This window comes from Histoplasma capsulatum (genome assembly GCF_000150115.1).
Source record: "Histoplasma capsulatum G186AR genomic scaffold supercont2.5, whole genome shotgun sequence".
In the NCBI taxonomy this organism is placed as follows: Eukaryota; Fungi; Ascomycota; class Eurotiomycetes; order Onygenales; family Ajellomycetaceae; genus Histoplasma; species Histoplasma capsulatum.
In genome coordinates, this window is record NW_025544805.1 from 1,276,610 (window position 1) to 1,293,641 (window position 17,032).

The window sequence follows — 17,032 nt, forward strand, 5'->3', positions numbered from 1 at the left end:
ATTTGAGTTGTATCCAATGGGAGGTGGCGGTGAGATGCTCATATCTGACCGTTCACGTCGTTTCACCCCACGAGGTGTCTCCAACGACTGTGGTCTTTTTTCGTTTGTACGGTTGCATCATCTTGATGGTCAAAATCAGAATGGTCGGTCACAGATGAACGCGAATGCATTGACGGGGTCCTCGATCTGCCGGGCTTCAGGGTGCTCTCCGAAGATACATGAGCGGCTGACTTTACTTCCCAGTTCGGCTGTGGTGTAGCGTCAGTCGTAGGGGTGGCAGCTGAATTTGTTACTTTGGGGGTTGACATATGCAACTGATCGTCTGAACCCTCCCGCTTGTCAGCTACGGCTTGCGATACTAACGCTCCAGATGAGGTCTCTGGTCCAGTATGCAAAGAGTGGCTAGAACTCCTCGCACTTTCGCTTGCACTTCCGGGAACTGGGCGCTTCTTCCTCAACCTGTTGGGCTGTCGCCCATCCTTTCGCTCGCCCTCTGGTGGGATAGACTTGAATAAAGAAGATAGTTTCCTTTCTTTCGTCGGGGTTCCGGCCAATTGTTGGGTGCCCGGTTTCGAAGCAACTAGCTCCTGAGGCGTAGCAAGTTCATCAGGGGAACCCAGGGGTGTGTGCCCATTGTTCTGGACCAATCCCAACCCGTCATTCATGTTCAAAGGAGATGGCGAGTCAGATATCTTTTTGTCAACAGCATCTTCTACCAGTTTGGGTGAAGGGTTTTGACCGGAGGATTGACGTCGGGAGTGAATAGATGGCGGGGGGAGACCGGATCCGGAGCCTGCTGGCTCACGAGGGCGGGTGAATTGTGTAGTAGAGATCCCCACCACCTTTTTTGAAGGGACAGTGTTGCTACGATGTACGCCAAGCGTTCCTCCGCCAATCGAGTTGGTGGTGGGACTTGCTGAATCAAATGTTGAATTTTTGGAGTGCTTAGACGAGACAGACACATTCCGTCGGAGAGTATCATATTTTCGTATACTATCTGCCTTTCCGCTTGCATTGGAGGCAGATCGTCTAAGGGTGGATCGGGCGTTATTGGTCGCATTTCCAGCCTGCATTGCCTTTACTGTTTGTGCATCAGCAGCAGTGCCGGTCATGCCAAACAAGAAATTATCCTGATTCTCAATAAGGAATATCAAAACATCTTGGCTCAATTTGTATTCTTTCGGTGCCATGTCGTGCACCGGATGGGATAGCAATCCTGGCTGGAAAATAGCCGCTAGGTTAGCTGCCGTCATGCGATTGACTTCAGATTTCGATGCAAATACTGTCAGAAGGTCGAGAATATAAAGCAAAAGCTGCCGATTTAACGGAGGAAGTTCCTTTATAAGCTGTTGGTACGTAGTGACTGCTTTAGCATGGTCGAACAGTTCTTCTTCATTGGAAGAGGTGGTATTCTTGTCTTCAGCTGTTTGTGACTGGTATTTGCGTAGAGGGTCCCTGAATCGTTCATAAAAGTCTAGGGGTATAATTGGCTCTGGAAGCTGGTTCAGGTATCGACGAAGGATGTTGGCTGCATCGTGCACGGTATACCCTGTCCAATCGAGACCCTTACCAAAGCGATCGGGAGAATCAAAGGCTTCTTGTAGATCCTTGATACGTTTGGCGGATCCACTTAATCGGAAGATCCCCTCGACGTCCGTAGCTAAATAGAGAAATCGATTAGATCAAGAGACAAAAATATAGGAAAACGGCAGGGCGAACCATTTTCTTTTAGAAACACGCCACATTTCGCGACGACGATTGGGACATATCCATATATAAAGCTGGATCCATCCTCCCCGGCTAGAGAGATTGCCACATTTGCATATTTTATGCTAACATTTAGAGGTACTCCGAAAATGCCGCTTGGTTGTGCTATCCATGATAAACAGACGCCCGTTAGTAATGAGATACAGCGATAGAATGACGCAGCGGCTGTGGCGGCCATGCATTCAATTCCAGATTGGTAGGGTCTTGTCATTCATGCCGTGAGAGGGAGGACCAGAATCTTCAGGAAAAACTGGGTAGTAGGCTAAAGGAGGAAAGAAAAAGGGTATTACCTGGCTCCCCATCTTTCTTAGTATTTCGCACGAACTGCTTCCACCATGACGTTAGATCTCGTTTTGATGGCGGCGATATCGTGCCTTGCGGAACAGAGTGTTGCTGATGTGCTGTTGATCGTGGAAAGTCACGGACAGGTGCCTGAGGCGCTGGCTGTGAGTTGCCAGCGGACATCGTGAGATGATAAGAGGCAAAAGGTTTGCGCCAGCAACGCAGACAAAATCAAGAAAATTGTAAATCGGGTATAGTTGCTATTTGGACGTAAAGTTCACCAAAAAATGTTCCGAGAGATAGGTATAGGACCGAAATGAAGCGGTTATATCTCGATCCAGAACAGCAAGAGAGCATGAGACCCTTGGAGTTTTTGAAGAGGCAGCGTCAATGATGGAGACGAGAACGAGACGGACGTGAAGAAGCCAACAAGCAACTCTGGAGAAGAACGAAGGGCGGCAATCCAGTGCACGGGGCTGAATGGAGGGGTTGGCTGTTCCGGGCGGGTGGTGGACAATGAATGATGGCTGGAAATCGCGGAGGGGCCCTAGATTGACGGAGGAGATAAGTGAGAGGCGTTCCCATCCAAGAGGCCCGGTCGCCGTTGGGCTGGATGGCGGGTGGATATTTAAGTTGGTGGTGTATCGCGATCAATACGCACTCTGTAATTAGGCGGTTAGATTAGTTGGTGGAGCAGATCCATCACCAAACAAAAAAAGCAAAACTCAGGCTGGCAACGCGGGATAAGAATAGTGTAGGCGGGATATGAGAAGTCGAGTCAACGTATCGACGAGGCCATGCCGCTCATGGGAGACGAGAGAATGCGGAGAGGAGCAAGGAGGGAGTGATGGTGGAGATGGTGGAGATGGTGGAGATAGCGGTGGTGGTTGTGGTGTTGGTGGTTGTGGTTGTGGTTGTGGTGGTGGTTGGCGGTGATGATGAAGTTCAAACGAAGGGGGCGACGCAAAGGGCGAAACGCTGCTGACTACCCAGCCTCGCTGCTGACGGGTGGCTGATGGTCGAATGATGGCTTGCGGCAGGAGCCCAGAAACGCCAGAGAACAAGGAGCACACAGCGCTAGTAAGAGTCTTCCGATGCTATTTCCGTCCTGGCTAGTACAGTCAATGCCAATGACTTCTCGCCATGTCAGCCACTGAAACAATTGATTCATGCCTGGCAGATCGATGACTGTTGGGTGGGAATTGAATAGGACACGCTCGAAGGCCGTTGGATCACGTGCGTCAATACCATCCATTTCCCATGGACCACGACCAATATTAAATAATCCGTCAACCTTTAACTATCTGTTCGTTACCTGGCACATCTACGCATAGTAACTATTTATTGTTTCAGAACATTTGGTGGGGTTTACAGATCGAACATTGGTTTTGAAAAGTGGGCCGAACTTAAGTCGCGTTCGCTGCTCCACGCACTAATTAGTGTCTCTACAACTTGCAAGATATGATATCTCGCAGGCTTTCACCCTCAACAAATCCTAAGCCCCTTTTGACGTTTTGCGAGACATTGTATGCACTATTTACAACCATAGTAAACCATGCCAAAAGTTTTTCCGACTGAGATTTTCCAGACTCCCCTCGTTCAGCGATATTGCTAACCCAAAAACCAGAAGTCTCACCCATCCAACACAGATAGGGGGCTAGACCCTGACTCCGCAGTATAAGGTTTTGTTTATTTTTTTTTTATTTATTTACATTTCTTCTCTCCTTTTTCTTCTCTTCTTCTTTTCGCACTCACCTTATTCTACGCAACCCGGCTCTCCAGGAATGTCAAAGCGTCCTTTGTTTAACACAGGTCCCAAAAGAACAGGTTATAAGCTGGTGCCTTGCACGCGTCTCACCTGACGCAACAAGAAACAATTAGCCACAAACCCATGAAGAACAAATGAAAATAAGACGATTGTACTCATGGCACCAGTCTCTCCAGATTGGCGAAAGAAAAATCCAAACTATCTTCTATGCTAGACGTTCTAGTGATGTAGAATAATGTGTCTGTCAACATAGCCACATCGACATCGTCACCTGCTGGTTGGTTGGTTGACATGAGAGCAAAAGCAAGAAATGAAATCCTATGATGATTGACGGGCCGTTATTACCACCCCGATTATTTGCCAGGATCAAGCATCTGAAAATAGAAATTTGCATAGGAATGACAAGACAAAATACGTCAACAGCACTCCGTACGATAAAGGAGGACCTCGGGACCAAAGTCGTAGCCGAATTGGTAATAACGAAAAACTCGAGTTCATCAATAATATGTTTTGTTTGCATCCAAGATTTTTCTGCCGAGTTATTTGATGTTGAACGGCAGGCATATAGTTTTCGATTAAACTTCCAAGGTTGTCCTGACATCTTTATTTTTACTGTAACCTAACTAACTACTGCAGAGACACTGATGTCATCGGTCTGACAACTGTCTCTGCCTGTCAGGCAAAAGAGTTGTCGTTCGTCTGTGAAAAAATCTTGGAAGTTGAGATTTATCACATGACATACAATCTATTATCGGAAAAATAATATCCCACCTCAGCCTGCAGGCCCTGGATAGAAAGCCAGATTCAACATTCCATTATCCCAACACCAAGGCGGCCAACACATACCACCCTTTCTCCTTGCCATTGCTAATTATCCCGGACCTGTTGCCTCGCAGAATATAAAGGAGAACACAGCAATACCAATCACATCATGGACGGGCATGTATCTTTTCTACCTACGTTTCAATATAAATTTCTTTTCCCTTGGATTTCCCTTGATATTACATCAACAAAAAAAAACAACAGCTAGTCGCTAACACAAAAACGTATTTAACCGCGTTTAGGCTAAATGCCAGCGAACAGCGCGAGCTGGCAAACCGCATGGAAAAGAAGCAGATGAAAGAATTCATGACGGTACAACTTTCTCCGATCCCAATTCAATCCCATCCCCGTCCCCATACCAAAAGAAGAAAAGAAAAAAAATTTATGAAGCCTGAAACGAACAAAACCAAAACAAACACCAATCCCTCCATCCCCTCCCCTCCTTCTCCTCCCTTTTGCCCTGTCCATGTTTCCTTTCTTTTTTCCTTGTTTTAAATGATAGAATATATAGGTATACTCCAACATCGTCCAACGCTGCTTCGAAGACTGCGTCAGCGACTTCACGACCAAATCGCTCATCAGCCGCGAGCAAGGGTGCATCAATCGTTGCTTCGACAAGTTCATGAAGGGCTCTGAGCGCATAAACCAGCGCTTCCAGGAGCAGAATGCGCAGATGATGCAGTCGGGGCAGATGGGCGGCAAATGAGGAATTTGGGATGGGCGAATTTTGGTGATGTGTAATAATACTTGAAGGGGAAAGAGGTGGGAGTGGAGGATGGGAGGAAGATGTGATTTTGGTCTCAGGGGTGTGCATGCGCACACTTATAAGGATGTATTTGACAAGGGGACTGCTGGCTGACTGGCTGGTTGGATGTCCACCGGGGAGAAGGCTTTTGTGTGTGTGTGTGTGTGTGTGTGTGTGTGTGTGTGGTGTGTGTTTGATATCACTCCATCAAAGGGGCCTTGTGATGAGCATGACTGAAGCGTGTTTTGCGGGAATGGTGATGAGGGTTGATCATCGACCAATTAGGTAGATTTCGGCACAGGCACAGGGACGGGTCATATCTTCTGGGCTTTCTTTTCCTGTTCATTTTGTTGTGTGTTTTGCTGCATCTGTACACTATTATCCTCTTACGCATGAATTTGCCCGGCTTTATTGTTAGCATTGGATACGCAATATAATCGGGTGTTTCCGTTGGGTTATATTTCGTCTCCTCAAAATCCGCCCTGAATCCGCTATATATCGGCATTGTTCCCTCATAATGATCCGGTGTTCAAAGTGAGAGCATTCGCATGGTGTACGCGCACAGCACAGAGAACAAACATCTCAGCTCAAAAGGGGAGTTGAGAGCTGAGTGAACAGCCAACCATGGTCAATGATTTATGAAGTTACTGAAGGTAGGCTATTATTTACAACCTGGCCAAAATGAATTAATGTAATAAAGTTTAGAGATATTTACACTTTATTCTGAACTTGATTTATAAAGTAAAAAGATGATAAATTGATCTTTCTTTGAATAAGTTATTCAAGAAGTATGAAATACCCTTGATTAAAGCTACATTGAGAATCTATATCATCTATAAGTTATTTGAATTCAATTGAAACTATGATTGTTGAGATATTCAATTTTTTGTAAGAGTGGATTTTTGGTGATTTTAAACGTGTTAAAACAGATTTTTGAACCCTGAGCCAAACCCTAGGATGGCAGCGGCGGAGAATTTGAAATAACATGTAAACAGCCTATATGCTCACCGAGATCTTGAAATTTGACATCTGATATTCTAATCAGTCTTGGTTTTTTGTAAGTTTCGCAGAATGTAGAAATTTACAAATTCTTGGCTGGGTGTAAATCGCCCGCCGATCTCCGGTTGTAAATGTCCATCCCCTCACTGAACACTCGCTCTGATGCTCCGGTTGCCAAATAAAAGCAATGATTCCCCGAACATTTATATGTCGCTCACGACAGCATTCTATTCCATTGGGTAGAATTGTCTTTCCATTGCATAGTCTTTCAACAACACCGTCAGCACCGGGAGCTACCAGATCAACGAACACAATGCACCCGCAAACAATAATACCCGAAGCGGCCCGGAATACTCGCGCTGCCACTCATGATTTCCGAAGTAAGCCTACACAGCACAGTTATAAGATATAAACCATATACCTTAACATGACCAAACAGGTGATACTGTCACTCTCCCGAGCAGCTGCATGCTCTCATCAACGATTACCGAAGCTCCTGGTTACGGGGACGATGTCTTCTCCCAAGACAAACCAACTAATGCCCTGGAGACTTATGTCGGGGAGTTGACGGGCATGGGAAATGCTCTTTTCGTCTCGTCAGGCACGATGGGCAATCAATTGGCCCTGCGCTCGCTTTTACAGCAGCCGCCCTACTCCATCATCTGTGGACGGCATAGTCACATCTTCGTGCACGAATGCGGCATGGCCTCTATGTTTTCACAGGCACACCTCATCCCCGTGCTAAGCAGCCCGCACGAGAGTAATGCCAATGGTAATCAACAACCATACCTGCCTCTAGAATCTATCATCCCGAACATAGTCTCCGACGACGGCAACGTGCACGCTGCCCCCACGCGCATTATCGCGCTGGAAAACACATACAATGGGCAAATCACCCCTGTCTCCGAAGTCAGGCGCATAGCGGAATATGCCCACCAGCACGGTCTGAAGGTGCACATGGACGGCGCCCGGCTCTGGAACGCGTGCTATCCGCCTTCAAGTGACGGCTTGTCCCCAGCAAAGGCAGCGGAAATCGCCAAATCCCTGCTCCGGGAATACTGCTCGCATGTCGATACGGTTAGTCTGTGTTTCTCGAAATCCTTGGGTGCGCCTAACGGCTCCATCCTGGCCGCCAAATCGCCAGAGGTGATTGCCCGCGCTCGCCATTTTCGCAAAGCGCTAGGTGGCGCGATGCGTCAAGTTGGGATCATTTCGGCACCCGCACGCGTCGCTATTGACGAGGTGTTTCTTGCTGGCGAGCCTCTGATGCGAGCCAATGCGATAGCGAGTGAATTGCAGGAAGAGTGGATTGCGCTGGGAGGTGCAGTAATGCCTGGCCTTGGTCAGGAGACGAATATGGTTTGGTTAGATTTAGGTAGAGCTGGGGTTTCAGGGGCGGAATTTGAGAGAATCGCGAAGGAGGAAGGAGTACTAGTTTTCGCACGGAGGATTGTTACTCATTTTCGTGAGTGATAGCTTTTTTACTTTCCTTTTCCCTCCTCTCTCTCTCCCTTCTTTCCTCTCTCATTTCAAATAAACCCTGGTAGATAACCAATTCTATTTTATAGAAATAAGTGATGATGGAATCATTGCTATGAAACGGGTACTCAAGCGGACTATGGAATTGAGCAAGAAGAAAAGCAGTGAAGATGCACACCCACTCACGACGGAGCACCAGACTACTGGGTCGTTGTACTCCTACAGGGCTGAAGAAAATTGAACGAATGATGGGCCTCCATTTGATTTTGAATGATACAATGATGTGTTGTTTATTGACTACTAGTACATACAGTGCCGCGCAATAAGTTTGAAACTATTGTGACTTCTCATCAAATCCACTAGTGCAAAAGTAGTTTAGTAGTTGCATTGTTTATTGCAGAACTAGCTCTAATTAATTGAATTGCATCCGGAAATCAAATATTTCCACTCAATAAAGAAAAGTTTTGAGGAAGAAGATAGAAAAAATGAATGAGAGAATAGAGAATGGTGTAGATGAGTGGAAAAATAGGGGTAAATGAATGCATTTGAATATCATGTGACACTATAACTATAACTACAAGTTAAATTACTTTTGGACTAGTGGATTTTGATGAGAAGTCACAATAGTTTCAAACTTATTGCGCGGCACTGTACGGATCTGTATCAATGATACTATTGAGGGATCCTGCAAACACCGTTCGCAGTAACCGCCTTCCTTATTCAATTAGACTATTTAGTTATATACCTTCATCCTACATAATCTGAATCTGATTAGATATATAATTTATGTGTAATACACAAACAATACAAAAGTCAAAATTACAGAGAAGCCCTATTTTCTTTGCAGCATGCCACATGTTTACTATGTACTATGTAAGCCTCAATAGGAATGCGGTGCGTACTAAAAATATTTTGCGACTTGGCGTTGCAGGATCCCTCGATTCGATACGATTGTTGGCACCCAACATCGCTTGACCCGCACTCCAATGCAAAGTAGTTACAAGCAAACAACCAACCTTCCACCTCCATCAACTATCTCGATTTATGTGTTTTTGTATGTATCCAGGATCGCTTATTATTTTGATCTTGAATAGAGGAGACCAATCCAATCAATTGTAAGGGTATCTATATATACCCTTATCCAGGGGCTGGTGAGCTCCGGCAAGAAAGGGATAACCTCAGGACAGGTTTGGATTGTTAGAGCTAAATCGACTCATATTTGAAACTAGGCAATTCTCTAGCTCTTGGGCATCTGGCTGAACTTGGTTAGAAAACTCGCTCTCATCATGTTATAAATTCAAATCACATTCAACTAGGCAGCATGTTCAATATTTCAATATATCTACTTATTAGCAGCACTCATAAGCAGAGTATATTCTTCTTCTGGATGATATTGGGTAGCGTATGTTTACACCTATATAAGAAAATACAATTGCAATGTCAAAAGATTGCAAGATCTTAGGAGATAGAAGAAAGGAGCTGAACTTTATCTATAAATTGTCAAGTTCTAACCACGCCCCTAACAATGGCAATAGGAAATACCATAGCAATCTAGCCATGATGAGAGAAAACCTTCAACAGCCAACAATTCTCTATTAAAAGCCCACCAAACTGTGGGTGGTCGAGGTATTTCTCGGTATTTTCCAGTATCAGACCTACGAAATAAGGTTGACGGTTGCGGTCGGGTACCCGAATATACCGCCCAGCACAACCCCTCACCCCACCTTCACTTGGAGCTACTCCTCGTCACTTCTCCTCACTCCGCCATGGTGTTCGCCCAGCAAAATAAAACTCCCACGTTCTCTGTTCATTATCCGGCACGATTCCTTGTATACGTTCTTCTCCTCATCCCAGCTATTCGGCCACTAAGAGTGTAATTATTGTATTCTTTTCATTCTACCCTGCCCGTCTCTCCTCGCAGCTTAACGTTCGGGATAGGGTCTTGATACACAACGACCCCAAACCGGACGACTTCTCGATCATCCACGGCAAAGTAATACGGATTCACAATGACGAGCACTGTTGGAAAGGTCAGTTAAGGTTATTTCAGATCCTCCCCTTCTACTCAATTGTTTTGTGCACTTTCTGCCTGGGATATCGGAGGTTAACCTGTCTAAGCCCCCCTGGGGCGAGAATCAACAGACCATTACCTGCAAAGTAAGATAGCGCTCACGTCCCGTTTAATTTCGATCACCCTCGAGGTAGTCGAAGAAAGGTGATGATCTTTTCTAAGGCGAAACTACTGGCTCTTTACGTGGGTGGGAAATGATGCCGATCTCAAACTGAGCGGAGAAACAGGCTGCAGTCGCGTGGGAGGCCGGCAAGGGTCTCACTATCGAGGATATTGAGGTTGCTCCCCCAAGGGCCCACGAAGTTCGGATTGAAATATACTACACAGGTGTTTGTCACACAGGTGGGTTGATGGGTTTTCTTTTTCCCCTTTGTTTGGGTAGAGATTTAGGCGTAGCGAGGAGAATGGACCATCATTACTGTGCAACTCCAACTCACCGTTACATTTTTATAGATGCATATACGCTTTCTGGAAAGGATCCAGAGGGGGCATTCCCCATCGTCTTGGGCCATGAAGGCGCTGGTATCGTCGAGTCTGTCGGTGAAGGGGTGACTTCCGTCAAGCCTGGTGACCACGTAGTTGCTCTCTAGTATGATATAACCCCATTTCCGCCCCTCATTGCTTGACAATTTGGAATGACTTCGGCATCTAACTGGCTACCAACAGTACTCCTGAGTGCAAAGAATGTAAATTTTGCAAGTCCGGCAAGACGAACTTGTGCGGTAAGATCAGAGCCACCCAAGGAAAGGGGGTCATGCCCGATGGAACATCCCGATTCTCCTGCCGTGGCAAGGAGCTTTTGCATTTCATGGGCACTTCCACTTTCTCGCAATACACCGTTGTGGCCGATATTTCTGTTGTCGCCATCACAGATAGAGCTCCCATGGATCGGACATGTCTGCTGGGGTGTGGTATCACAACAGGTTATGGTGCTGCAGTAGTGACTGCTCGTGTAGAGGAAGGCTCGACTGTAGCTGTATTCGGAGCCGGATGTGTTGGCCTGTCTGTGATCCAGGGTGCAGTGATGCAAAAAGCCGGCAAGATCATTGTGGTCGATGTCAATGATAAGAAGGAATCGTGGGCGCGGAAATTCGGTGCCACGGACTTCATCAACCCTACGAAACTTGATGGGAAACTTATACAAGACAAACTCATTGAGATGACGGATGGTGGATGCGATTATACCTTTGATTGTACGGGCAATGTCAGTGTGATGCGTGCTGCTCTTGAAGCCTGCCACAAGGGCTGGGGTCAAAGTATTATCATTGGTGTTGCAGCAGCCGGCGAAGAAATATCCACGAGACGTAAGTACTCCGTCTTATCTCCCTCTATAATATAAAACATGACCCGTTGCAAAAGCGAATAAGTAAAGTATCGCTAACTTTGGGTATTATCTCCAGCATTCCAACTTGTTACTGGCCGCGTATGGAAAGGCTGTGCTTTTGGCGGCATCAAAGGCCGCAGCCAGCTACCAGCATTAGTCAACGACTACATGATCGGTAAGCTGAAAGTGGACGAATTCATCACCCACCGCGAATCATTGCCGGCCATAAACTCAGCGTTTGAGCAAATGAAGCAAGGTGACTGCATTCGCTGCGTGATCAACATGAAGCAGTAAGCCATTTTTTGCTCCTGCCCGAAGGATAGACTGGCTTTGTGTCTGTATCTGTCTTGGCATTTATTTTTAAGGATGGAGTTCTTTATCGAAAAAGGGAACAGGAGCGTAGAGATTGAGCCTGCAAGATTGCAAATCAAAAGTTCCAACTGCTAAGGGAAGGGAAACTATAACGTATGATCTAAGTTGGTTTTCTTGTTTGGGATGATAGCCCAATATTTGGAGTGGGAAACAGCTAGTTCGGACAACGATATAACATTTTTTAATAACGATAATAAATCTCTGGATGGATGTTGTAGTTCAAGGGCTAGCTACCAGTTGGGAACCTAAGTTCCCTTCACAGATTGGAAATTTATATGGTAACTAAAATGGTGCAAACCAGTCAACAAGCTCCCAAACAGTTGGGGCCTAAAACCGGGCCATCAAGTCAGGCATCAAAGGCCCTTAACTTAATGCTGTGAGGATCGGATTCATTTGAGCTCTGGCAATTGAGAGTTTCATTTAAATTTCCAGTGTGTGCAAGGACTTGTGTCCTCCATAAATTGCGCCGGGCCTCAGGGTCCCTCGCAACCAAATAAAAAAAAAGGGGGGGGAGTGTCTATCCATATATCAACCAGCACCTTTGCTATCAGTAATTCGATTCCCCCCCCCACCACCAAGCTATTCGTCTTCATTTATTGAAATTTGTACAACTGAAACATGCGCTGAAAACGATTCTCCAGGCTCCTCACGGGGGCGGGAACTTCACGGTGGAATTACTCTCCCGTTTTCTTGGGAACCATTTCCCGGGGCTGTGGTGTCCTGGCCAATGCCCGTGGAATCGTCGCTTGCGAACTGTACGGCTCCGGCTTACACTTCTTTCTCCCTCAGAAGACAGTCGCAGCGATACTCGAATCAACAGGTACTGCTGGTGTTAGTTTTGCGAAATTGAGCCAGTACGTAGCTGTGGCTGCGGCCGTTATTACTTCTAGTGATGTGGTGATGTGGCGTCACAGAGTTTGTCTTGCCTTTTTTTTTTTTATAAGAACGGAGTGCAGAAGTCACTTTCTTATTTATTCTCTGTTGATGATCAACTTGATACTATTATTATTATTTCTCGCTAATTCGGGTGTTTTGTAAACAAGAGAGGTGAATGTGAATCTCTCTCTTATTTTCTATTTTTGTTCAATAAATTTTTTGCCTACCCATCCACCACACGCCCTGATACGTGATCCAATTTCCATTGATGAATGAAACTCCTTTTTAGGTGGTCAGGGGGGTGGCAAATGCATCGCCTTTTATTTTATTTTAACCTGTAATTCTGTTTTCCACGGATCGATAAACATACAATAAAACCGAAACGCATTTCCATAACTACCATTTTGACCCCTGGTTCATGAATCATCAAACACCGCAATTCAATTTTCCGGGGCTTCTCTTTCTTCTGCTGCCTGGGTTTGTGTTTGTTCAAATCTAATTTATTCCAACTTTCTTCTATTTTGCATGTTGGGAAGGCCATGCCATGCATGTCACTTATCATGCGGAGTTTTGCAAAGTGGTCGTAGCTATCTTGGACCATCCTTTATTCACCGATAACAATGATATATAAGCTACGCACAGGATCATCTGGGGAGCAGCTTAAAAGAAAGCGCAGGGATATGTCGGCAGGCATGTACTGTACTTAATCATTGCACTAGTTATTAGATCGATACATACATACCTATGTAGGTATCAGTTATCACTAGGCTAGCTACAGCGTAAATCAAAGGAGTGTGTGTTGGCCCAGCAAGAGACTATTTTTTTTTTTTAAAAAAAAAAAAAGCAAAGTAGAAACCGAGATGTTTTGCAATTTGGTCGGAGAAAGGAAAGGAAACCACAGAAGCAAAAGCACGCCGCTACCCTCAGTACATCATTGAAAATAAAGTTCCAATCAACCCCGTGAAATTAATTGCTATTGATTCGTTCCCAGCAATTCAATCCACCATTACTATCTCAAAGAAATGGGACTTTTGTTGATCCGGAGGACTGGAAACCAGTGATTAATTAATGCGGAGGGATGCTGGAGCGAGCCTAGAGGAGCTTGTGTTCAAGAGTCATGTCAGACTCTGGCTGCAAACCAAGGCAGGCGCGGAAAATGTTGGTAACAGCGGCGCGCTGTTTGCCCAAAGAGTTGACGACGGGAGTTCCTGGCGGAGTCAAAGGGGCCTGAGACAGTTTTGATTAGTTCACTTCATCCATGACCAGCAACAAGGGCCTAGATAAAAAATACCTTAAGCATATAGCTGAGGACGCTGAGGACGCTGTGGAAGCCCTTGTACTTATCGCCAGAAGCAGGCTTCCAGCTAACACGAGTCATAAGCTCGGCAATGAGGACCAGATCAATGATCAGCGGGGAAGCAAGTAGAGAGTCTTCGCAAACGTTGAACATGCTGATGGTCTGGTGGCCACCCATGAAGATCTCAGCGTAGTATTCGTCGAGGGCACGCTTGTTGTCTCCGACAGCTGGCATGTACTTGATCACGACGGTGTGGTTGGGGTGCTCGTCCTTCTTGTACAGAACAGTGTTGGCAGCAACCATGTCGTCAACGACGTTGGACTTGGAGATCTCCTTGGAGCGAAACTGCTTGTGGGAGCTTAGATTTTTCCCGTCGTTGTTACCCAAATGGTTGTAAGAAGCAATCGAAGTGAGTTTGATGCCAGCGTTGATCAAGAAATCAACGAGTGCGGATTTCATCTTGGTCTGACCAGATTTGAAGTCATCTCCACCAATGAAGGCACCGCGCTGCTCCGCAAGTTTAATGACCCCTGGAACAAAGGTGTTCTGTGGGGAGCCGTTGATGAAGGGCGCATTTTCCAAGATAGATGCAATCGCAAACACAGTCGATGGGGAAACTTCCTCGTGGCCATTCTTGATAGCATTGAGAAGATTGTCTGCAGTGTCATTCACTCCTGCGAGTACGTCGGCATAACGCTCAGTATTGGCGGTCCACATGACGATGACCTTATCCAACCCATTGGAAGCCTTGAATTCACTACAAAAATTGTAGGGTCAGAAACATATATCTCAACCAATATCCGTGGCGATTTCGGGCTTACCGGATATCCTTCTGAATCTTCTCAACATGAGCCCATGAGGCATTGGAACCCTCAACAATGTTATCGGCACGATCCTCCTGGTTGGCGGCAATGAAGTCCGGGTAGTAAATACTTGGGAGAGGCCTCATTTCCGCCATCTCCTTGCGGACCATCTCTTTCAGGGACGGCTCTAGAACTTGAGCACGGTCCATGGCATCGGCAAGGTTCATACCGCTGATATCCCAGCCTCCAATGACTAAATCATTGGGATGGACCATGGGCAACATGTCGTGGAAGGGAACATTGACCTCTTCAGCGGTTTCCGGGTCGGTACCCAGCTTGACGGTGGAACCCATGACGACAGAGCCATAGTAGTTGGCAGCACGTTTGCCCTCGCGAGTGTCCCAGACGAGGCCACGGCGGTTGGCAAGGATACCGGCGGTGACGGTAGTACCGTTGTTCCCACCCCATCCGACAAGCATCATGCCCACCTTGCCAACCTTACGGCCGACCTTGAAATCGTAGGCAGATTCCTTGGGAGCGGCAACATACTTACCATCTGCGGTACGAGTGACGGCAGTGGTATGGTATACATACCTAGTTTTGATTTCCTCGTCAGTGTAGACGACATTGGGCGAGTCTACAGTGAAAAGCGAAGGGGTAGAAGTGGACACCGACCCGTTCAAGGAGTCTTTAGCTTTCTCTTCAGCGTGAGGGGCCATGTTGACTTTTCAAGAACGAAAATTTGGCACGGGATTGAGAAGCGATTGATTGATCGGGAAGAAATTGAAAGTGGAAATAGAAGCAGAAGTAGAAACCTCGAGCTTCAAAGGACAGTCAAGCGCTTTCTTGATTTATCGAACGAGAGGCAAATCCGATGCTCCTCCACGAGCGGATGAGCGTCGGCTTCCGTTGAACGGGTGGTGCGACCTGCAGAGAGGAAATTAGCCATTGCAATATTACGCAGGAGATATTACAATCGCGAAGAAAGTAAAGCAAGAGGAAACGGAGGTTTATATCCATTTCAAGGGTTGACAAGGCTCAATGGCAGATACACGATGAACCGCGACTGAGACGCGTTCGTGAGATGGACTTACGATGGAAGAAGATTGGAAAACGTTTTGGCGGTATTGATGGACCACTTCCTAGAGAGTGATCGAGAAGCAAAAAGTCAGAGTGGTAAACGGATTGCTGGTGGGATGGATTGTTGAGGTTGGTGTTGGAATTGAGGAAGAGAAGAAGAAGAGAAAGAAGGAGTTGTGGCAGAGTGGGGGGTGGGGAGGAAGTATTTGTAGTCAGCAGGCAGACGGATGCATCGATGTGGAACCTTGGTACGTTTGCTAAGGAACGGTGCACAGGGGGTACTTCTGCTTCCCATGGGTCGGACTGGTAAGAGCAATTAATGAGGTGTTTAGCTTAATAAAAATGGAGCTCAATTCGCAGATAACAAACGCAGTTCTTGAAACTCGGATGGAATTTGATCGAAGGCGCCCGTCATCACGATCAAACCTGCCAGAACAGGCTTGGGATATGCAGGTCGACATGCGCTTCTCCTGCAGCCATCTCGCCAACTGGACTCGCTACTGCAGGTTTGCTGCAGCCCCCACAGGCGACACACAATGTGCGTTGTTCCACTTCATACGACGGATGGCCAGCAGCAACACTGAATACCCCGCCGTAAATGGTTATCGATAAGATAACCTCCGAGCGTGTCGGCGAAACCTCAGATCAGTTCTCCTGTCCAACCAAACACCTCACTCATTGCCTACTGTCGATTCCGAACCCGCTCTCTTGCTTCTGGAATGTGACATGTTGCTGCTACTGCTATCGATGTACTGTACAACGAACGGCATTTGTATCCCATGATAAACCGTCAGTACCACAAAACTCCTTAGAGGTTTCTACACAAAGCTCCATCCTCGGGGATGCCTGATGGTATTTTCCATTGTAAAATTATATCTACTCCTCTTACACATTTTTGTTGCTACAGAGACTGCGCTCCTCATTAGTTTAGATTCCATCTCGACAAGGAATTGCAAACTGAAACTGAAACAAGCATTTTTGGGGGGGGGGGTTTGTTGAGGCGCAACTTGATTGTTCAGTGTAATATTCTTCGGCGCAATCCCGAAGTAACCGTTTCTATTCATCCCGCCTGTGCTTACTTGTACGGTACACACAGAATCCACCAAACATGAGACAACACACTCGGGGAGCATGCGTGCCTGCATGTGGTACTGCATAGCCGATGCGTGTGGTGGAAGAAACTGCCCCTTATAACCGAACCTACAGCATTGCTACGAAAGTTAGAATAGTGGACGAGTTAAATAAAATAATAGCAAAACACAGAAATGGGCAGCAAGGCTTCCAAGTCTTTTCTCCATAAAAATAATGTATAGCTTTTGTCCCTTTCATTCCTCCCTCTTCTGCTGC

At 46.3% G+C, this 17,032-nt stretch overlaps 7 protein-coding genes across 7 annotated transcripts; 4 read left to right on the plus strand and 3 right to left on the minus strand.

The window, feature by feature from the left end:
• Nucleotides 1–62: 62 nt before the first annotated feature.
• On the minus strand, nt 63–2,232 carry HCBG_04379 (rho-GTPase-activating protein; the record flags this gene model as incomplete). Its single annotated transcript, XM_045431428.1, has 3 exons — nt 63–1,660; nt 1,720–1,872; nt 2,058–2,232. The coding sequence occupies 3 exons, from the start codon at nt 2,230–2,232 to the stop codon at nt 63–65; spliced, it is 1,926 nt and encodes a 641-aa protein (XP_045287981.1).
• Nucleotides 2,233–2,774: 542 nt separating this feature from the next.
• On the minus strand, nt 2,775–3,304 carry HCBG_04380 (uncharacterized protein; the record flags this gene model as incomplete). The annotated part of the gene is made up of 2 exons (XM_045431429.1): nt 2,775–3,146; nt 3,185–3,304. 2 exons carry the CDS (start codon nt 3,302–3,304, stop codon nt 2,775–2,777), a joined length of 492 nt encoding a protein of 163 aa, XP_045287982.1.
• Nucleotides 3,305–4,748: 1,444 nt separating this feature from the next.
• Nucleotides 4,749–5,345, plus strand: HCBG_04381 (mitochondrial import inner membrane translocase subunit tim9; the record flags this gene model as incomplete). The annotated part of the gene is made up of 3 exons (XM_045431430.1): nt 4,749–4,760; nt 4,844–4,951; nt 5,151–5,345. 3 exons carry the CDS (start codon nt 4,749–4,751, stop codon nt 5,343–5,345), a joined length of 315 nt encoding a protein of 104 aa, XP_045287983.1.
• Nucleotides 5,346–6,572: 1,227 nt separating this feature from the next.
• HCBG_04382 (l-allo-threonine aldolase) lies at nt 6,573–8,132 on the plus strand (the record flags this gene model as incomplete). The annotated part of the gene is made up of 3 exons (XM_045431431.1): nt 6,573–6,763; nt 6,823–7,848; nt 7,952–8,132. The coding sequence occupies 3 exons, from the start codon at nt 6,697–6,699 to the stop codon at nt 8,101–8,103; spliced, it is 1,245 nt and encodes a 414-aa protein (XP_045287984.1).
• Nucleotides 8,133–9,871: 1,739 nt separating this feature from the next.
• HCBG_04383 (glutathione-dependent formaldehyde dehydrogenase) lies at nt 9,872–11,551 on the plus strand (the record flags this gene model as incomplete). Its single annotated transcript, XM_045431432.1, has 5 exons — nt 9,872–9,892; nt 10,161–10,275; nt 10,387–10,522; nt 10,600–11,237; nt 11,334–11,551. The coding sequence occupies 5 exons, from the start codon at nt 9,872–9,874 to the stop codon at nt 11,549–11,551; spliced, it is 1,128 nt and encodes a 375-aa protein (XP_045287985.1).
• Nucleotides 11,552–13,192: 1,641 nt separating this feature from the next.
• Nucleotides 13,193–15,833, minus strand: HCBG_04384 (inositol-3-phosphate synthase; the record flags this gene model as incomplete). The annotated part of the gene is made up of 4 exons (XM_045431433.1): nt 13,193–13,732; nt 13,797–14,559; nt 14,624–15,532; nt 15,700–15,833. The coding sequence occupies 3 exons, from the start codon at nt 15,322–15,324 to the stop codon at nt 13,598–13,600; spliced, it is 1,599 nt and encodes a 532-aa protein (XP_045287986.1).
• Nucleotides 15,834–16,027: 194 nt separating this feature from the next.
• HCBG_04385 (uncharacterized protein) lies at nt 16,028–16,468 on the plus strand (the record flags this gene model as incomplete). The annotated part of the gene is made up of 2 exons (XM_045431434.1): nt 16,028–16,223; nt 16,299–16,468. The coding sequence occupies 2 exons, from the start codon at nt 16,028–16,030 to the stop codon at nt 16,466–16,468; spliced, it is 366 nt and encodes a 121-aa protein (XP_045287987.1).
• Between the last annotated feature and the right edge of the window lie 564 nt (nt 16,469–17,032).